General features: G+C 37.7%; 2 protein-coding genes across 5 annotated transcripts; both read left to right on the top strand.

Annotated features, from left to right (window-relative positions):
* Positions 1-9,267: 9,267 nt before the first annotated feature.
* Positions 9,268-11,734, top strand: LOC149005634 (uncharacterized; the record flags this gene model as incomplete). The annotated part of the gene is given in 4 exon segments (XM_089169044.1): positions 9,268-9,381; positions 9,483-9,566; positions 9,812-9,883; positions 10,565-11,734. Coding segments are annotated over 4 exon segments (540 nt in total), but the record flags the coding sequence as incomplete, so codon positions are not given.
* A 1,162-nt stretch (positions 11,735-12,896) lies between these two features.
* LOC149005633 (putative disease resistance protein RGA3) lies at positions 12,897-19,390 on the top strand. Of its 4 annotated transcripts, none has more exons than XM_089168579.1 (4): positions 12,967-18,319; positions 18,817-18,870; positions 18,983-19,151; positions 19,320-19,390. In XM_089168579.1, the coding sequence occupies exon 1, from the start codon at positions 13,050-13,052 to the stop codon at positions 16,254-16,256; it is 3,207 nt and encodes a 1,068-aa protein (XP_089024705.1). In that variant the 5' UTR covers positions 12,967-13,049; the 3' UTR covers positions 16,257-18,319; positions 18,817-18,870; positions 18,983-19,151; positions 19,320-19,390. The 4 variants fall into 4 exon arrangements, with proteins under 4 accessions (XP_089024706.1, XP_089024705.1, XP_089024703.1 ...); XM_089168577.1 differs by lacking the exon at positions 19,320-19,390 and having other exon boundaries at positions 12,967-16,420; positions 16,722-18,319; positions 18,983-19,100; XM_089168576.1 differs by lacking the exon at positions 19,320-19,390 and having other exon boundaries at positions 12,967-16,602; positions 16,722-18,319; positions 18,983-19,100.
* Positions 19,391-20,678: the final 1,288 nt, after the last annotated feature.

The following is a 20,678-nucleotide window of genomic DNA, read 5'->3' as shown; positions in this document are numbered from 1 at the left end:
AAATTTCCCATTTTGGAAAATGCGAAACGAAACTCATGAGGACCGAAAAAGTCCTCTGTTTCTATCGAAACTGTCGAAATTTCGTCGAAACTTGTGAAACCTCGAAACCTATCGAAACTTGTGAAACTTGGTTCAGCCCGGTTGGACAGCTGGTTCATGAGGAAAAAAATTCCCAGATTACGTAGGAAACTTGGGAGATTCATGGAAACTTAGGAAATTTTGCTTGGGAAATTTCATGATATATGAAATTTTGTATGGAAACTTAAGACTTTCTTTGTTGCATAAGTTTTGCCGCTTCCCAAATTTTCAATTTTTTTGTTTATTTCGTTTCCCCAAATGCCCACAACAAATACCCCCTCCATGGACTTCTCTATCAAAGTGTATTTCCTCAGGTTGGTTATCTACTATTGAGCATATTGATGACCAGACTCATAGAGATTACAGTTGTCGATTAACTTGACAACCATAAGCATAAAATGTCATGGATATCTATATTAGTTGGTTGGAGAGGATGTTACGGCATAGTACTACTCGGCTCATAGGATGAATCCACTCTTGGCACTCCTCTTAACACTAAGTTTATTTTCCTTTTATTGTCAACTATTTTGAAGTTAGAAATTATATATTGAATGTTATGTGCTTAAGTAGTTAGTTTATAATGTACTTTTGGACAACTCTATATGGAATGTTATGAAATTGAATGAAAATATCTACAATATTTTTTTAACAGAAATATAACATGCATTCATTGGTACTCTAAGTAGCTCCAATATAGGATCCCACTACAAATACTCTCTAAACCTGTCGAAACTTGATGTTGAAACTTATACGAAAAAGTCCTTGGTTTTTCTCGAAATTTCCCCAAGTTTTCACCTAAGTTTTCCATTTTCACCTGAGACTTAGTTTCTTTAATCCTAATTAATAATTAATCCTACCAAAAAAACTTAAAAATAATAAATAAATAATAAAAAAAATAAGTATTATGCTAGAAAAAGAACTGCAGTAAGTAGAAAATAAAGAAAGACAGAAAGTTAATGGAAACCGAGAACTAGAAGCAGCAGGTCTCCCATGAGTTCTGAGAGAGGACACAAGAGAGTACAAGGAAAAAATTTTCTACGGAGGCGGTGAAGTCATGGGGTTTGGAGAAGGAGAGAAAAATTCCCATGGTAAGAAGACAGATTTTTGAAAAAAAAAAAAAAAAAACTGTTAGGCTTTGATGAGGAGATGAAAATAGAATTTCCAGAAGCAAAAGAGCAGCAAGAGGATGAGAAGAAATTTTACCTATCGTGAGATCCTTGAGAGAACAGAGAAATTCCTAGGTAGGAAAATAAGGCTCCTTAGAGGAAAAAAAACAGTAGATCTTTGAAGAGGAAAGGTAGGGGAAATTTTTGTGGTTCCAAAATAAGGGAGAAAGGGCGGGAGAAAGCTCACCTGGATAGGAGTAAGAGTCTCCACGTGAAAGAGAGAGGAGAAAGCTGGAGGAAGTCTTCAAGCTGCCGGTGGTTTTTCTTTTTATTTCTGCAAGTGCGTGTTTGGTAGCGGAATTTTCTGAGAAAAGCGCTATTTGCGAGAATTGTTTTCTACCATTTTTATCAAGCGACGGTGGTCATGTGCACAATTTTAACCGTTGAGTAAAATTTGTGCTAAGAACACCGAGGTGATGGAGATTTCTAAAAATTCTTGTAAAGGTGGGAAGGAGTTAGAAGTTGCATGTTAATGAAGTTTGGGTTGAATATCCCCTCTTTGGTGTAATTTTGGCGTGCTTTTTGTTTTTTGAGAATGACAAAACAAGTCAAAGTTATTTTGCAAAAACCCTTTTCGGGAAAAGAAAATGTGGACGGTTCGTTTCCGAAAACAAAAGAACGACCCATTTTACCAAACGCTTTTAGGGCCCGTTTGGTTGCATGAATCCGGAGATTTGAAATCTTTGGATTCATGAATCTGAGAATTATACCCGTTTGGTTGTAAAAATCTCTAGATTCATGAATTCTATAGATTCACCTTTTTACACTAAACGTGAATCCGTAGATTTATGGGTAAGGGGTGAAATCTAGAGATTTCAAAAAAGCTATACATTTGCACATTCACAAAAATCACGTCGATCAAATAGTTTTTTAGGATGAATCCACATATTTCATTCCACAACCAAACACTTAATTTTATAAATTATGACTCCATAGATTTGAAGTCTATAGATTTGAAATCTCTAGATATTTGAAATCTCCAGGACTCATGTAACCAAACGGGCGTTTTGAGAGTGAAAGAAGACCAAAAACTGTTTCTTGGCCAATTATCAAACGCGGCCTAATTCTTCATCATAATCGTGTCCCTGCTGATGGTTACATTTTGAAACAAAATAAACTTCCTAAAATAACTCAATAACATGAAGGAAAATAATTTTTTTAACAAAACAAAATCTTTCCAATATATGAAATGAAAACCCTGAATTACCCTTACATAATGCTAATACTAATATATAATACTATTAAAAAAAAAAAAAAGCAATGGGGACCAGGGTCCTAAGGGTCCATATTTTCTAGTAGCTGAACCATATGGAAAGTTTTAATCGCCTCCACCTCTAATAGTAACCACTGATGGGCGTGCATGGTGTGATGTCCCCATTAAATTGTCATCTGCATTGGAATCTGATATGCCCTCCCAATAAAACATGATGAGGAACCCAATAAAATAATATGGATCTCTAAACTTCCCCCATTTCTGCTGGTCCTGGGCGGCCATAATTTTCTTCCCTGAAAGTATATTTGATAGATTAGATCTAGGCTGCCCATCCTTGCCCATCCTTGTACTATCTCCTTTTAATGATTAGATATCACTACATGTTCCACTCCCTAATAATATAAAATTCAAAAGATAATGCCAGCAGAAATGTATTTTGGTCAGTTGGCTAATGAGCTACTCTATCCACTATTAGCAATACATATATAGGTCACTGCTAAATCTGGTTATTTCTGTCTAGTCAAATGCTCCAAATTACATCCATTGGGTTTTACTCTTTACAATAGAGGAAATAGAATTCCAGAAACATGCTAAGTCTATGATGTTCCATGTCCTCTGCAAAATTAAAATTAACAGGCAAATGATCTAGCCTATTCTCTGCAAAATTGAAATAGATATTCAAGTGATCTGGCCTGTAAACATTGTCTTTTTTTATTTATTTTTGTATTCTTCTCTTTCTTCTTCTAGGTTTTGCTTCTGCCAGTTTTGGCTGGCAGCTTTGGTAGCAGACTGCTGCTGTAATTGAGTGATTCATCGTGCTGCTGCTTTTACTTTGTGACTCAGTGTGCTCTGCTGTAATTCAAGTTATGTAATTTGTGATTATATGACTGCAAGTCTTTGATTGTATGAGTGCAATTTTGTGATCATGTGAGCGTAGTTATGTAATAATTACTCCTTTCTTCTTCTTCTTCTTTTCTTTTCTTTTCTTTCTTTCTTTCTTCTTCTTCTTCTTGTTCTTCTTCTTTTTTTTTCCCCCCACTTTCGAGGAGTGGTCCGGTCTTTTACAAAACCTTGTCTCACCATTTTGAGATAGGCACTTCATGACTGAGTTCTTTGGCCCCTCTCATCTCTTATATACAGGGACTTACTCACTTTTTGCCCTTTAGAAGAGTCTTGGGAGGCCTTTACCCAACCGTTAATAGTCACAGCCACTTCATCTCAATTTGGTGATAGGACTCTTTAACTCTACTTATGCTTCATACTCATGTTATGATTATATGACAGTGTGAGATTCAATGGCTGTTTCACGGAATCGTAAACATATCATATAATCCTAATACTTTTTGGGATTATATTATTGTTTGCTTTCGCAAAGAACATCACCTCCTCACACAGCTATGCAAGGCATCACTGACTGTTTCACGGGCCATGCTACAGAGGGGTTTTGTTCTGAGCTACTCATCAAGGATTATTTTATAACACTGGCCGTCACCAACAACAGAGGCACGACTGTAGGCATGGTTTATGGTTATCCAGTCCGAAGAAAAAAAGAAAAATATGAAGAAATTCATATTTGATATCTTACTCCAGGCCCATCCCTAGGGTTTAAAGAAAGGAATACCGGAATCCCTTACTCTAGAATCAAAATAAGGAGGTGTAGGCTTATCAGAGAAAGAATTACAACCGGTCAAATCAGGTGGAGAAATGTGACACATTACCACTTCAATCCCTTACTCTAGAACCAAATTATATTGTTCCCCTTGAGGTATTTTCTTTTGATATTCCTATTACTATTAGAAAATGAGTTAGATCTTGTACTCAATATCCCATAGCTAAATATGTTTCTTATGACTCTTTGTCTGACTCTTACTGTGTTTTTTTTTAATATCCTCTCTATCATCTATTCATGTTCCTAAAAGTTGGCAGGAAGCCTATGTTGATAAGAGATGGAAGACAGCTATGTTAGAGGAAATGTAGGCAATGGAGAAAAATGATACTTAGGAGCTGGTTACACTTCCTCCATGAAAAAAACTTGTGGGCTGCAAATGCGTGTTTATGGTTAAACAAAATATGAATGGATCGGTCAGCAGGTTGAAGGCTAGACTATTCGCAAAGGGGTTTACCCAAATCTATAAGATTGATTATCAGAAGACTTTTGCCCCTCGTTACTGGCCGAACACCGTCAAAGTTCATTTGTACTAGCTGTGAACAAAGACTAGAACTTGTACCAACTAGACGTAAATAATGCCTTTTTACATGGGGAGTAGGAAGAAGTCTGTATGAAAATCCCACATGGTCTCTTTGATGATAATACTGTAAAGAAATTTTGTCGGTTGAGGAGGTCAATTTATGGGTTAAAATAGTCTATTAGATGTTGGTTTAGACGCCTCCAGAAGGCATTGACCTCTATTGGGTACAAGCAAAGCAATGCTGATCATAAACTGTTTGTTAAGAAGTTAAATACCAATATCACTCTTCTTATTGTTTATGTGGATGCTATTGTCTTCATAGGGATTGATGTAAGAAAATTCAAAGGTTGAAGGACTTTCTTGGCAGAGAGTTGGAGATTAAAGATTTAAGGAAGTTACAATACTTCCTAGGGATTGAGGTGGCTCGATCAAAGAAGGGTATATACCTATCTCAAAGGATGTATATCCTAGATTTATTATCAGAAGTGGGAATGTTGAGGTGTAAAGCAGTTGATATTCCTATTGAGGCTAGAGCTAAATGTAAGGAAAAAGAGGGAGAACCAGTTGACAAAGGAAGATATCAAAGGCTGGTAGGGAAGCTTATTAATTTGTCCCACACTAGGCCAGACATTGTTTATACGTGGGGATAGTGAGCCAGTTCATGCATAATCCATTTTTGGCTTATATGTAGGTTGTTACTTGAATATTGCATATTTGAAGGGAACTCCTAGAAAAGGAATACTTTTGTCACCAAGCATACACTAATGCGGTCGAGCTAGATCTCTTGATAGGAAGTCAATTTCAAGTTCTTGTACCTTTATTGGAGGTAATCTAGTTACTTGGAGGAGTAAGAAACAAAATGTTGTAGCTTTATCTAGTACCGACCTTTGAATATAGAGTTATGGTTCGTGGAGTTTGTGAGCTACTATGGTTGAAAGGCCTGTTAGAAGATATTGGGGTCCAAGTTCCAAACCTTATGATGTTATATTGTGACAACAAGGCTGCAATTAGTATTACCAGTAATCCAGTTCAACATGGTCAAACTAAGCACATTGAAATTGACGGGTTTTTTGTCAAAGGAAAACTGGAACAAGGGCTCATTTGTATGCCTTTTGTGAGGTTTGAAGACCAAGTGACAGATATTTTCACTGAGGGTTTGAAGGAAGAGATTTCCTTCCTATTGTCGGCAAGTTGGGTATGATTAATATCTATGCCTCAACTTTAGGGGGAGTGTTGGTTGAGTTCTAATAGGAGTTCAACTCTATTAGAGTTTTTGTTCATGTAATTTTTATTTCTTGTTACCCAAGTAAGGGTATTTATGTAATAGTGTTCTTTCCACGTTATTATAAATAGAGGGCTTGAGATCACACTGATCTATTCAAGCCATTCAAGCACAATTGTTTCTCAACAAAAACGAAGCAACAAAACACTGAACAGGGGAGAACGATCACTGATAAGAGAGGAATTCAAGCTTACAGATTAATTCCAAGCAACAGTAATCAGTTGAAGCTAATAAATTGGTCTCTTTAATAGCACTATTAACAATAACAGAGTTTGCTTAAAACAGAAACAGAGTTATTAAAAAAAAAAAGTTTGCTAGAGACATACCGTCACCTGAGAAGACGGTGAACAAACACCCAGAAGTTGCTGGTTTTTACTGCAAATCGATTATTGATTTTGTTAAGATTGTTAACCTTAACAAAATCATAGATTGATGAAAGGGAAAAAAAAGTGGAAAAGAAGTTGAGATTCAAAGAATAACATTGTCAAGATTTGCGGATTCTCTTGAGATGAATAGATGATTCAAAGAACCGTTGGAGTGCTGCTGCAACTTGAGTTAGTTCACTTTGGTGCTTCAACTCGAATTATGGAGGTTTTAACTTTGTACTCAATTTTTTAGAAAAAAAGGGGAAAAGAAGAAGAAAGAAGTCGCCGTCGATAGGTGATAGGTTGCTGCAACTCTCACCTTCTCCGTCATCGTCAATAGTGTTGGGTTTGGGTGTCTTGTATTCAGTGGGTCCATGTAATTATGGTTTTGGTTGTATTTGTAATTGAAACAGGGTTTGGGTCAATTACTAATACTAGGGTAAAATTATAATTACATTGGGATTAGGGTTTTAGGTTTCCCTATAAATAGTCTCTGTGGGATAACCTATATGTATCAGTCCTTATAGGGGATTGGGGAATCAATCCCTGTAGGGGGGGTTGGGGAATCATTCCCTGTAGGGGATTGGGAAACCCATCCTGAGGATAAAGATTGGGGGGGGGGAAGCAAAGGGTAGCACTTTGTGGGTGTGACAGTGGTGTGAGGTTTCTTGGAAATAGTTAAACTCTTTTTCTTTCTGGTGGACGTAGGCAGGGTTTTGCCGAACCACGTTAAATTCCCCTTGTGTGCTTTGCTTGTATCTTCTCTGTTTGTGGTTGTGCATCCATTATCTCTAACAAGTGGTATCAGAGCGAGGTTTGATGGATCATCACCAGAGGTGTGTGAAGATCCAGAAAGGAGAGGACAGGTGCCAGGAGAATGAAGAAGGCTTCGACGGATTGATCGAAGGTACGATTCTAGATGTAGAATCGTGAAATTTTTTTTGTCTTTTTATTTCTTATGATTTGAGTGGATTGGCTCAAGGAGAGGATTGAAAAAAAAAAAAAAAGGGAGAAGGTAGCGGTCGGATTTTGGATCGCTTGGAACATGCAACAGTGTTCGGTGAAGTTGTTTTTGAGCTTTTTCTGAATGGTTTTAATGTAATGATTACATTGGTTGAAAAAAAAAAGTTGAAAAAAAAGTTGTGAGTGGAGAATGTGGAGGAAGAACCGTAAAGGGAGAAAAAAAGATTCGGTGGTGGTGAAAAAGATGGAAAAAAAATGTTTTTTTGGGTTTTTTGTATTATCGGATCGATGCTGTAAAGTTGTTTCCATAGGATTTTGTGTGAATGTTTTTTGTACGGAGTTAAGTATTCCTAAGGTTTTTTTGCATTTCAGACTCAGTGGAAGTGACGGATCGAGGAGATTTCGCTCCATTGGTATTGATTTTGTGAGTTCGCATGGAAATCAATGGTGAGGTTCTTTCAGTTGATTGATGGGTACAAAAGCCACAGATCAGGTAAATTGTACAGGCTTGCAAGTAGTGTTGAAACGGTGGGAGCTCCGGTTGACACTTTGGCAAGGGGTACGCAGTAGACGAATTTGCAGGTTGTTTAGGCGCAAAACAAGGGCAAATCTGGAAAGAAGCGAGTGACTTTCACTTTGGATTTGGTGAGTGGCAGTGATCTCTCGGAGCCGGCTGTGACAAAAGAGATGGAGCCATGTCACGTCGTATAGCGGTGATGAGCTATACGGGACAACCCAGGTGGGGGGGGTGCGCCATGCTAGTTTAGTGATGGCGGTAACAAAAGCATCCCTGGAGGGGATGTGGACCATGCAGTAAGGTGTGGTGGATACACAGAGACGGGTGATTGTAGAGAGACATCATCAACGGTTTTCTTTAAGGTGGTTTGTAGAATTCAAGCCAAGGTGGAGATTGTTGGGTTTGGGTGTCTTGTATTATGTGGGTCCATGTAATTATGGTTTTGATTGTATTTGTAATTGAAACAGGGTTTGGTAAAATTATAATTACATTGGGATTAGGGTTTTAGGTTTCCCTATAAATAGTCTCTGTGGGATAACCTATATGTATCAATCCCTGTAGGGGATTGGGAAACACATCCTGAGGATAAGGATGGGGGCAAGCAAGGGGTAGCACTTTGTGGGTGTGAGAGTGGATCTCTGCAAGTCTTGCAGTTTTCGCCTGAGTTTTAGGGCTTTAGGAGTAACGAGTTACGACTCGAGATTAGAGTCTTTGGGCTTTAGATTCGAGTCATTCAATCGTCTTTTTCTTTTTGTTTTGGTTTTTATTTATTTATTTATTTTTTTAAAGTGGTTAATGTAATAATTTGATCCCATGTAACAACAGTATAAGTATGCATATTACTTTCAACCAGTAGTTAATTTCCAATCGGAATCTAATTGCCAATTGATTCTTTGCCTTCGATTTGGCATAATTGATTTGGTTTTTTTTTAAAAAATCAAAAAGTTGGTTGCCTTGGGGTCCAAGGCGCCTGAGGCGACCGCCTTATGGGATTATAATGAGGCGACAGTAGCCTTATCCCCTCCGAGGGTGCCCAGACGCCTAGCAACACCTTAACAACTATGAATAGCTTGATAGCATACTTGTGTAGTTGTTATGGATATTGAACCTCTATTAACGTTATTGTACTATTATGGACAGTGATGGCCAGTCGAGGCATAGTTGACCATGGTGTATCGTGGGGATACATGAGTTGTCCTTGTTTAGCTGATCATAAGCTAGTTTACTTTCAGTTGTTTGATTTGTTACTTTCCTTTATCTTGTAATCAACTTCAGGAAGATATTCTTTCTTAAGATTTGTTTCTATCAACATAAAAAGCATTCGCGGGCGGGGGGGGGGGAGAGGCTGCAACTAAGCTGCGCCTCTCGTAGCATTTTCTCCCAATTTCACCTTCTTCTTCATTCACTTTCTCCTCTTCACTTTATCTCTGGTGTTTTATTGCCTACGTTCACAAACACAATGAAACAGTTTTGTTACTTTCTTACAAGTGGCAGGATGGTACGGAATATTGCTCTGAAGAGTCTAGGCGTATACCGTGCACAAAGTGTGGCAATGCGCATATATGGATATGCACCAATAGGACTAAGGCCAATGCCAGGTGGTGTCAGGTGCGGTCACTTTTGGATTTGTTAATATTTTATATTTCAAGTTGCAAACATATCTGGACCTGTGTTATTAATACAAAAAGTTAATATTGTATTTGCCTTAGGATTGCTGTCAATATCATCAAGCCAAGGACGGAGATGGGTGGGTTGAGTATGGATGTTCAATTTTCTTAGCAAGGCCTCAGAAGGTATATATTTTACCATTGAAGCTTGCTTGTATTTAATCATATCCTTGAGCAAATACCAACAGTGATTGGAAATTCTTTCGTTTGATTGCAAAGTCTGGAACTCAAACACCTCTTCCCTTTGCCATCTGGGCGGTGTTTCTGAGTCCAGTCATGCTGAATCCCTGCAACCCCCCCCCCTCTCTTTAGGTTGCTGGATTAGTATGCTATGGTTTTTCTTGGTCTGACCAGTTTCATCTTTCTTCCAGGTCGAAATACCACGTGCCTTTGTTTGTGCAGAAAGTAAGATCTTTGACGTGTCAGAATGGGCCATTTGTCAGGTAGGGATATTTTTATTTGTTTTCAGATTCTCATGTGTTTAGCTTTGCCTCTAAGCTTTGAAGGTTCTCTCATTCCTGTTTCAATGAGTCTTTGCTGCATGATTTTCCTTATTCAGATACTGTGATGAGGTAGTGGTTCATTCCCTACCTACAGTGAAGGGGAAAGCTGGAGAAAAATATTTACTTTATATTGTTATATTATAGCAGTTTTACTGAAAATTAGTGGTATCACTTGCATAAGCTTATATATTTACAAGACCATTGGCTTTCAAGTTCTCTCTTATCTTAGTAATGGAAATGTGTAATCAATTTAAGTAACATCTAGTTTCTGGAATTTCAAATCTGAATGATTTTGGTTTGTTGGAAATGGTTATTAAGTATTTACAGTGATGAAAAAAAAAAATCTTCTGCGAGTCATACAAGGTGCTTAGTGTGTGTAATATACTAATATGACACAATGTGTTTAATACCATTTATCCTGTCTACAAACTTATATTTGATAACAACAATGTTATTGTGGGTTTATTTGGGACCTTACATGCTTCTTTGTCATCGATTCTTCACAACTAATGGTCCTGTACTCAACTCTTGCAATATTCCCAAGTAGTGAACTTTGTTATGCCTCAAGCCTTATTCTCTTTGTTTCTTCTGCCCCGCTTTCATCTTGTGTTTTTCTTGTAGGGAATGGTATGTAGGCCCAATACCCATTGTCCAAGCTTCCATGTAAACATGGTTGGGTCGGAGAAGGCAACACAAAGATCCAACTCAAGCAGATTTCCTTGGGATTTGGATGCTGAGATGATGGAAGATGATGACGAAGAGTTTGAGATATGGCTTCGGCAGGCCTTGGCATCAGGCCTGTTCTCAGAATCTCCCAGACGCAGAAAGAGCTGGAGCCCTTTTAAATTACATCCAAAGAAAGGGAAGAAGCATTGGCGGAGATCTACATGAATTGCTGTACAAAATAGTACTCAGATAATAGCTCTGCTAAGCAGTCCAATTGATCTTATGTCTCATCTGTCTCCCCAAAGGACAAAGAAAGATTGGAGCGATGAATGATGGGTTCAATATTGGGATTACATACGAAGAAAATACATACAAGCATCCTTTGCAACCTCGTCTGTGGTGTTGTAAAGTCAGCCATGAAGGGTGGAGAACCCGAAGGTCACCAAATGAAAATTTTATCCGCAACTCTTCTTGTGCTGATGCTGCAGTCATGAAGTCAGATCACAGAGCATCGCCTAAAACAGAGGGAAATAATGAAACTGGCTTGTCCTTGTAAATTGATCTGGGTGCCATCCATTTTTGTTACGTCTCTGTTGTAAAAATAATTAGCAATCCATGTACGTTCCAAATGATGCTTCTTTCATTTTCTGTATCAACCAGTAGTGTACAATGTACATTTGACATAGCATTACACGGTTACTAGGTTGACGAAAGAATTATAAAAAAGGGTGTACAGTTATAGCATGTCGGAGTCTCCTGCAAGTCTGATGTTATGGTTAGCTGTCGTCAGTTTTATTTACTTTTAATCTGTTTCCTGTAACATGTGAAGTGTTAAAATGATGATTCTAAGTGAATGTAAAGTGTATGGGGTTCATAATCTCAAATGTCATCAAGCGCTGAAGATTTTCTTTTCTTGGTAAACATCAAGTACTGAAGATGGGTGCTTCGTTTTGAAGCATGAACTATTTTTGGACATGAATTGAGGTTTGGCATCACTCTTCAGTAGAAAACTCAGTTTCTGCTATATACCAACACTAATATGCGACATATCACTGTCTGCCTGAGTAAGGAAATTTGTTGAAATGGTTTCCCCTAATCACTTCCTGATGATATAAGGAAGTTTTATGTTTTTTATCTCCTCAAATGCCCTTATTCTCTGGGTTCTGCTTCTACAGTGTTGTTCAGTTTTGAGTATTTCCAGATATCATTGCTCCATCTGGAGCCAGGATAGATAAGCCTGGTCACACAACTGATCCTTCGTATGATTGTTCTGACTATGATGTTAGCTTTGAACTTTCTTGTTGATACTTGAGCCCCAGTAGGCCAAGGTCTCTTAACTAGATCATCAGAAGTAGTAGGTCTACAATTACTGCATTCGGTTTGGCCAGAAACATACTAAGATAAGCTGTGGATCAGCATGCTAATCAATTAAATTTGACTCGTCAACTCAACAAAAAAGAAGAAAAAAAAGGGTATGGACCACTTTGATGGTCTAGTGGTTCCAAGTTCACTTCCATGCAGTTCCTATGTCTCGGATTCGTGGTTAGGCACGAATAGTGCATTGATGGGTGTTGTTGCAACTCTTTTAACCTTGGAACTTTTTTGGTTTAGAAGCCAAAAACCTAATAAATTCAAACTGATGTTTAACGCACATAATTAACTGTTTCATTTTTTTTTTCGGTGTATTAAGTAATTACTCCATTTTTTTCTTTTGTAAATTAAGTAATTACTACATTAACAATTGTAAACAATCTCAACTCCCCATCCCCTAGAACCATTTCTAACGTTGTTTTTATCTTGTTAATAATCCGAGCCAAGAACTGGATTTGATCACATTGGTTTAAATAAACAATTATAAGACTGACACCTTTGATATTGGGTCTGAATCTACTGCAACAGATCAGTCCAAAAAACGACGGATCGTCACAATTGAACGAAAAGATAAGAGGAAAGCTTAGATCGATGATGGGCAATACAGGAGCTTAAGAAACTGTAACTGAGAAGCCATGTTCGAATCGTCAACACCTGTGCTGAGTTTTGATCAATAATGGCACCGCTTCATGACCATTTCTTCTTACTCGTCTTCTTCTTGACTATTCTGTGATTTTGTTTCTTCCGTTCTATATTAAAAACCCCTTCCAATGATTTACCAAAAACAAAAGCGAAAACCCTTTCCAATTTCAAACTTAATAAAAGTAATTTCATAATTCTGGTATTAGGGGATTAGCTCAGATGGAAACAGACATGAAGATGGGCGGGACCAGTGGGTTGATGGAGGACACACGTCTGTTTATCATTCGGGTGTGGAAATTTCATCTTTCTTGGTCGGTGTCAAAGTCGGCGAATCACTCTAAAGAACTTTGAGATTCATGTTTACTTCATTTGTTTTTTCTGTTCTTCTATTGAAGATAGTGGAAGAATTCAAGAAGTTCAAGAAGGAATGGCAAATAGTGTCAAAAGAACTGATATCATTGTCTCTCCTATGGTTCTGGCAATTCTGAATAAACTAGAAGACCCTTTGCTGATACGGGACTTCGGATCAATGTGGTGTGTGGAGAGAGAGTTGAGAAAGCTAAATTGCACCATGGAGAGAATCAAAACAATTCTTGAATTGTTGGAGAAAAATCAAAGCAAAGATGAGCTCGTGAAACACTACCTTGAAGATCTTAGAAGTAAGGCTTACTACATTGATGATGTGCTTGATGAGTTCCTCACAGAGATAAGGAAGCTACGAGATAACAGAATCCAAAGCAAAAACAAGCTTAATCAGGTGCCCTCTTACCTTTCCTTTTCTTTAAATGAGAATCATATGCTAGGTCGGAAAGATATTGGTCCTTTCATAACTGAAATTAGTGAAGATTTAATTGCGATTGAAGAGAAACTTGAAAAGCATTACTTTCATGTACAGACTGAATTGAGACAGCATGAAATGTTCACTAGAATGCAACCTTTACCCTCCAGAAACATGAGCCATGTGGTTGGTTCCATAGTTAATCAAGATTGCGTGTTTGGAAGAGAAGCTGATTTACGCGATGTATCGGACACATTGTTGTCTGATAAGTATGACGGAAAGAGTAATTTTTCTGTGGTTTCCATTGTTGCTATGGGGGGAATGGGCAAGACAACACTTGCTCAGCTTCTATACAATCACAATGGTGTAGTACATCATTTTGAAGTTAGAGTGTGGATCTCTGTTTCTGACCAGTTTGATGTTGTCAGACTAAGTGAGGAAATCCTTACTTCAGTAGCTAGGCGATCATTCTCTCATTTTGAGCAGATAGACCCACTTCAGCATGACCTTGAAGATGCCCTAAGAGGGAAGAGAGTTCTAATTGTGCTGGACAATGTCTGGAATGAGAAGCATGCTGATTGGGAGAAGCTGTTCTTTCCTTTTAGGGCTGCAAGTAAAGGAAGTAGAATTTTAGTAACCACTAGGAGTGATAAAGTTTCGTTTGCCTCGAGTGCGGTTGCCACTCATCATCTGAGATGTTTATCTGATGAAGATGCCAGGTCATTGTTCAAAGATCGTGCTTTTAGTGACCCAAATATGAATGCAAACTCAAGCTTGGAAGCCATTAGCAATGAAATTTTGAAAAAGTGTGATGGGTTGCCCTTGGCAATTAATATGCTTGCAAGGCTTCTTCAAGGCAAAGAAGACGAGGATCAATGGCAATTTTTGTTGGAAAGTGAGATGTGGGACATCGTAATTGATGATATTTTGCTAGCTCTAAGTTTGAGTTATCACCACCTCCCACCACATCTAAAACAATGTTTTACATACTGTTCTTTATTTCCAAAAGACTCCGAATTTACAAAGGAAACTTTAGTTTCACTCTGGGTTGCAGCAGGCTTTGTCCAGACTAAACAATTAGATAAGATGGAAGACATTGGACGCCAATATTTTGAGGATTTGATGCATAGATCTTTCTTCCGCTCAAGGTCAGGTGATGGATATATGATGCATAATCTCATGCATGATTTAGCATGCTTAGTTTCAGCTGGAGTGTATTTCAGACCGGACGACAATGTTGCTTATCACATCAATGAAAATGTTAGGCATATGTTTTTGGCCAATGTTGACCTTGATCTAGTGGAAAATAGATCTTATAGATTCAGGAATTTATCCTCATTTCTATTTATAAGTGAAAGAGCAAACTTGCAAGGAAATTTGATACTTAATATGTTGATTGCAGAGTTCAAATGTTTACGTGTTTTGGTTCTTGATGCTTTTTGGATCGACTCTTTGCCCTACACCATTGGCAGCCTGAAGCATCTAAGATTCTTTCGTATCAGCAGTGATACAATAGAAAAGTTACCGGATTCAATATGTACACTCCACAATTTGCAGGTATTGGATATAGTTAATTGCAGAAATCTTACCGAGTTACCTGAAGACATATCCAACCTAGTCAATCTCCACCGCCTACGGATGGAGGACAAATGGTGGGATGTTGAAAGGAGGCCAAAAAGAATGGGAAAATTGAAATTTCTTAAAGAGATCCCCTTTTTCCATGTAGGCCTAGAAGTAGGCCATGGTGTAAGTGAACTAAATGAATTGGTGAATCTTGAAGGAACCCTTGCCATAGAAAGTCTGGAGTTTCTAATAGATGTCAAAGAAGCCAATGATGCTTCTCTAAAGAACAAGCAGAAAATCAACAAGTTATGGCTGGAATGGGGTTGTTCTAGGAGGGAGAAACCATATAATTTATGTTTTAATGAATGGAAGCATCCATGTTACAGATCTTGGGAAGATGTACTTTCTCACTCTGAGCACTGGGAAGGTGTACTCGAGTCACTAGAACCTCACAGAGGGTTGAAGGTTCTTGAAATTATAGAGTTCCCTGGTTTATGCTATCCAACTTGGCTGACAACAAATATAATTAGATACAACAAACTAGTCACAGTGAAACTTTATAGAGTTGAGGGTAAGTCACTTCCACCTTTAGGACAGCTGCCTTGTTTAGAAACACTCAAGATATCATGCTCGAGGAAAAATAAAACCAAACAACTGAATGTTGAGTTCTATGGTGGCACTGATGGTATGAAGGGGTTTCAAAAGCTGAAATACTTGACATTTAGTGATATGCATAGTCTAGAGGACTGGTGTGAAGCAGAAGATGGTGAATTCCCTTGCCTCCAAAGTTTTCATATCAGTGGTTGCCCCAGGCTGAGGAGATTACCTCGACTTCTCCCTAGTGCTGAAGGGTTGAATTTTGATATCACATCTTGCCATAGTTTAACATCATTGGACTGTGGACTAAATACATCTCTTAAAGAATTGCAGATTAGCAATTGTGATAGTATTAGATCATTGGCTGAAGATCTGTACAGATTTAGCTCATTGCAGAGAATCAGTATTTCACATTGTTCTCAACTGGAGGTGTTGTTCCCAGATGAATGCCTAATTTTATCCATACTTGAAGATTTAAAGATCTCTTATTGTGAAATGCTTAAACCACTGCCAAAGGGGTTGTGCAAAAGTACCTCACTGAAAACATTTGAGATTGACCATTGTCCACAACTCTCACTGTTGCTTTCTGATGCTGAAGTAGAATATCCACCCTCAGGACTTGAATCTTTCCACCTGCTAGGACTTGATGAGTTGAGGTCCTTTCCGAGGTTGTCCATGGATAATCGCCGACAGTAAATAAAACTCATGCCTTTACCAAAAGTGGGGCTCCGTCACCTGCCTTTGACCTATTCTAATGACATGGTGCAATGCTGAACTGACTAAAAGATGCCAGCAAGAAGGAAAAGCTTGCCCAATCACTTATTTCAGATGTGCGGTTTCATAGCCTATACTGTGGTTGGGTAAGTATTCCAACATTCTCAAGGTCATCAATATTTTCAATTTTATCCTCTCTTTTTCCTTTGTCTTTTATGGCTTTATATTCTGCCATATTGAACTTGGATCTGCATATTTCATCAGAAAATAACCCTAGAAGGGAATCACTGCCTGTGTTTGAGGGTCTGCTTTCTCAAGAAATACCCTTGTAATATTATTCACCTTTTTGGTCTTACCTCTTTATATATTTTTAATTCTTTTTTAATTTTATCATTTACTTCTTTCTGCACCTTAAAACCTAACCTTGTTAATTTTCTTTGACTGCAGCAGCATTTGGTGGAAGGTTGCCTACTGATTTCAGCTTTGCTCAAGAAGTTTCTGGTTTCAATAATTTTCTGACTACAGCAGCGTGTGGTGAAAGGCTGCTGATTTTAGCTTTGCTCAGGAGGTTTCTGATTTCAGTAATATCCCCAAGCATAGATCTTAGTTGGGCTCCTTGGATTTTGCTATAATTGGCCTTCAAATAGTTCTTGGCCTTTGTAGTTGGCTCTTTATATTTCCTCATATTTCCCTGAGAAAGAAGCATATTATGGTTTGTAGTTGACAAAATCCTTGGTTTCTAGACATCATGAAGTTTCAATCTCTTGGACCTCTCTTTCAAGTTATTGTGTCTTCGGTTGAAATGTGTTTGTCTTCTACTATGAAATACCAACAAATGAGTTGGGATAAGGCTGAGTTGTTATTGTATGAAACAGCAAAAATTTTCTTTTCTTGCAGATATGTTAGTTTAGTTGGTGATGGATTTATGTACATTTCACTTTATTCAAGTTCAATATTTATGTGTTCTGCAATCTGATGTGTGATGGTTGTGAACTTTCTTGACTTTGTATTATTACTTCTGGTTAATTTTGCATGTTCTAATAATTTACTAGATTTTAGTATGGACTCCATCACACTTCATTAGAGTCCATATCCTACCTCACAAAGAGAGAATTCCAGAAGACCTCTCTGGAAAGGGGAAAATATTTTTTTACGAAGTAGAAAGAATTCAGAAAACAGAGTCACTTTTATTCCCTCTGTGTATCTTTGTTGATGGGCCAGAAATTATTTAATAGAATAGGTAGAGTTGATAGAAATTTTAGACGGTGATAGTATGATCTACACATTAATCTCTCTTTGCGTTTTTCTTTCTATGATATGAATATTCAGGATTGCTTTTTAAGATTGAAACCATGTGATACTTTATTCTTAGCCTCTGTTTGACATACTATACTGATTTATGCAGGATCTTATTATCTCTTCTTGTAACAGTTGTGTTGGGTATATAGTACATTTCTTTCATATATATTGATTTCTTGTCATCTGAGAATTCCACGGAGGCTGATATATTCAGATATCCAAGGGTTTGATCATATCCATTGTCTTAATTGTCAAATCAAGGAGATTTGGTGCAGTAAGCAAGATGTCATTAATTGACACAGACTGGCCCATTCATCTGGTTTCTGATTTTTGATCATTCTGAAAGCCACTGTGGATTCTGTGTCTAACAGTTATTCCTCATTTAGATGTTTTACTTTCTCTCTGCAACTCCAGAGGAGTATTGTGAATTTTGTTATTACTGTACACTCTTTGCATGATCTCTTTGTTGAATATAGCTTTTCTTTCATAAAAAGGAAAAACATACTTGAGTATTCAGGAGAATTTAAAGAAGATTCTAAGCAGATATCCTTAAGTTTGTCGTGGATATTGACGAACAGTATTTGCACATTTGAGGAAAGAAGAGAATATTATGAAGGTATATCATTTTTCCATTTTTCGTTTACCATAAGCACTTATGCAGAAGCCAAACTTTTAGCAGGTCAGTGTCTAGATGAAACCTGTGGAGAGTGCTGTTCCCACTGAACTCAGAATGTGAAAAGGCAAAGGTAATAGGCCTTCCTCTTTCTGTATCTTGATAAGTTGTTTTTAGTTCTTGCCTTTTTCTGATTTTAGGCACACTGGGCATGTTTGGTACTCCCATTAGATTCTCTTCTGTCGAAATTTTATGAGAAGAATTAGAGAAATCTTCTTACTAGCCTTCGCCTCTTAAAATCTGATTTAAAATTCGAGTGACTTATCAGTTAAGTACACTAATTACTTGTTTAAAGCTTGTAAGAACTTGAAGTGAAAACAAAGTACTCATTTCTTGGGCATCTAGTGTACCTTTTCAGATGACTTTTTGCCTCTCCTTGAATCTGATATTTGAATGGCTAGTCTCCCCACGTAGTGTTGAGATGCTACTTGATGCTTGGTTCCTTGGTGGTCAGCTTTCATTTAAAATTTGTTCAATTGGAGATGGTGATCATTGATCTTTTAATGCTTGTATAGCTGCTTATCTTATATTGCTTGGTTTACTCCTGCTGATGTGCAACTTATCTTGTAGGGAATGGATTCACAGAATTTGCACTAGATGTATTCTGGAACTTTTGTGCCAAAGGTAGTTCCTTTCTTTAATTTTTTACCACCCAAACTCATTTAAATTGTCATTCTATTCAAAGAGCACTTGCAGTCGACTCATTTTTAGCTTGGAATGTTGATCCCGTCCTCAGTTTATCAGGCTAATAAGCTTCAGAATGACATCTATGGAAAATGCTTTCTCACTTCTAATCAAGACCTGATGGATCAATTTTGGAGGCAGAGAGATGTGATCACTCAATCTTGTAGAAGCCAAACCCAGATCGCTTCACAAAGGAGCTGAAACAAATCTTAAATGCTCAGGTTCTGTGCACATTGTGTCAAACATAGGCTACATATGAGTGAGAACATTTATTTTTACAAACAATAATTCAAAATAATTGTAAATTTCCTCAAGAACAGATAGAACAACATTGATTAACGGTGGAATAATCTAACCATCCCTTTGAACCACATTTTGTTTGCAAGAAGATGATGATCTCTGGCGATGAAAGAAGTAAATGAAAGCAGTTGCAACCATCAAGACTACACCACCAACACCACATACTAAGCTGGAAATCAATAACACTTTTCTCATTCGATCCCTCCTACTATTTTCTCTTCCGAGTATCACCGGAGCTCCAGTATTCCTCCACCATGGTTTGCTTGAGTTCTTCGCCTGCGGTAGCTCCATTGCAGCTCCAAAGAATGACTTCATTTCGGGCGACTTCACACCTGTCAGATTGCTTTGGTGCACAAGTCCGTGATCAGATGGCCTGAGATAACGAGACTCTGCTGTGAACACCATCAATAACATAGCCATGGCTAATAAGGCAAAGACTGATGATGAGCGGATGAGATTTTCGCTTTCAGGTAACATGATTTTGCTTGATAATTTTTACTCTGGTGATCGTTTTTAGTCTTTGTAACCGATTTCAAGTCTCTTTCTCTGCTTTGCTTTGATCACTGAGGAAAGCAGAATTTTTTGTGTACCTTCAGTATAGAATAGGACGAGAAAGCCAATAAAAATTGAACTGGGTCTCTCTGCTACATAAGAGACGTGATTCTCTGTCTGTAGAGCAGGTTTATCTGCTGCTTGCTGCTTCTTTACGTTGTCCTGTACAATGACAGACAAGAGACCTACACAGATTCAATTCAGAACTACAGGTTTCTGCAAGGGAAAAGAAAATCTTCTCGTAATTTTCAAAAGAAAAACAGAACTGTCAGAATTGTAAGAATTTCTGCTTGGAAACTACAACTTCTCTGCAAGTTTCAATGTTGAAACAGGGTTTTTAATTGTTTACCAACATTACCACATACATACCAGAGATTCTTTTTCTTTGGAAACACAAAAATCAATAGGAATTGTTCAATATTCTCACCTGTTCTTTGAAGCTTTCCTCCATGAACACTAAACTTCTCCCCTAGATCTTCATTTTGTTATCGAAACACTGCATCTTCTTACCTCTGTTTATAACTAATAATCTTTGCTCCTACCCAAGTAATTTATTGAACTCAATTTGCTCAGTGGTCAGAACTATCTTATTCTCTTACCACTGTTCGAGTTTGTATTTATTAGATATGGGAAGTCAGAAAAGATTTCTGGAAGAACCAGAAAGGAGAAAAAGTTGGAATTTCATTTGAGGAAATTATGGGTTCTCTTTTAATTTTCAAAGCTATAAATTAAAAGATAGTGATTAGATAGGTTCTTCCACTCCTTCCCTTTTTCTCTAAATAGTCTTTATCATTTCGTATAATAGTTATGGGGACCATAACTGAGGTCTGAAACTAGAAGTAACCAAAAGCAAATTAAGTGTTTCACGGGTGTAGCTTTATTTGTCCATTATGGTG

Source organism: Hakea prostrata, chromosome 9 (assembly GCF_041222555.1).
Source record: "Hakea prostrata isolate BN-2017 chromosome 9, UWA_Hpros_2, whole genome shotgun sequence".
NCBI classification, from domain to species: Eukaryota; Viridiplantae; Streptophyta; class Magnoliopsida; order Proteales; family Proteaceae; genus Hakea; species Hakea prostrata.
Note: the sequence above shows the minus strand (reverse complement) of the source record. Positions and strands in the feature narration are given on the sequence as shown.

Bases quoted from the DNA above. Each gene is read 5' to 3' on its own strand.
- LOC149005633 (XM_089168579.1), top strand. From the start codon at position 13,050: ATGGCAAATAGTGTCAAAAGAACTGATATCATTGTCTCTCCTATGGTT.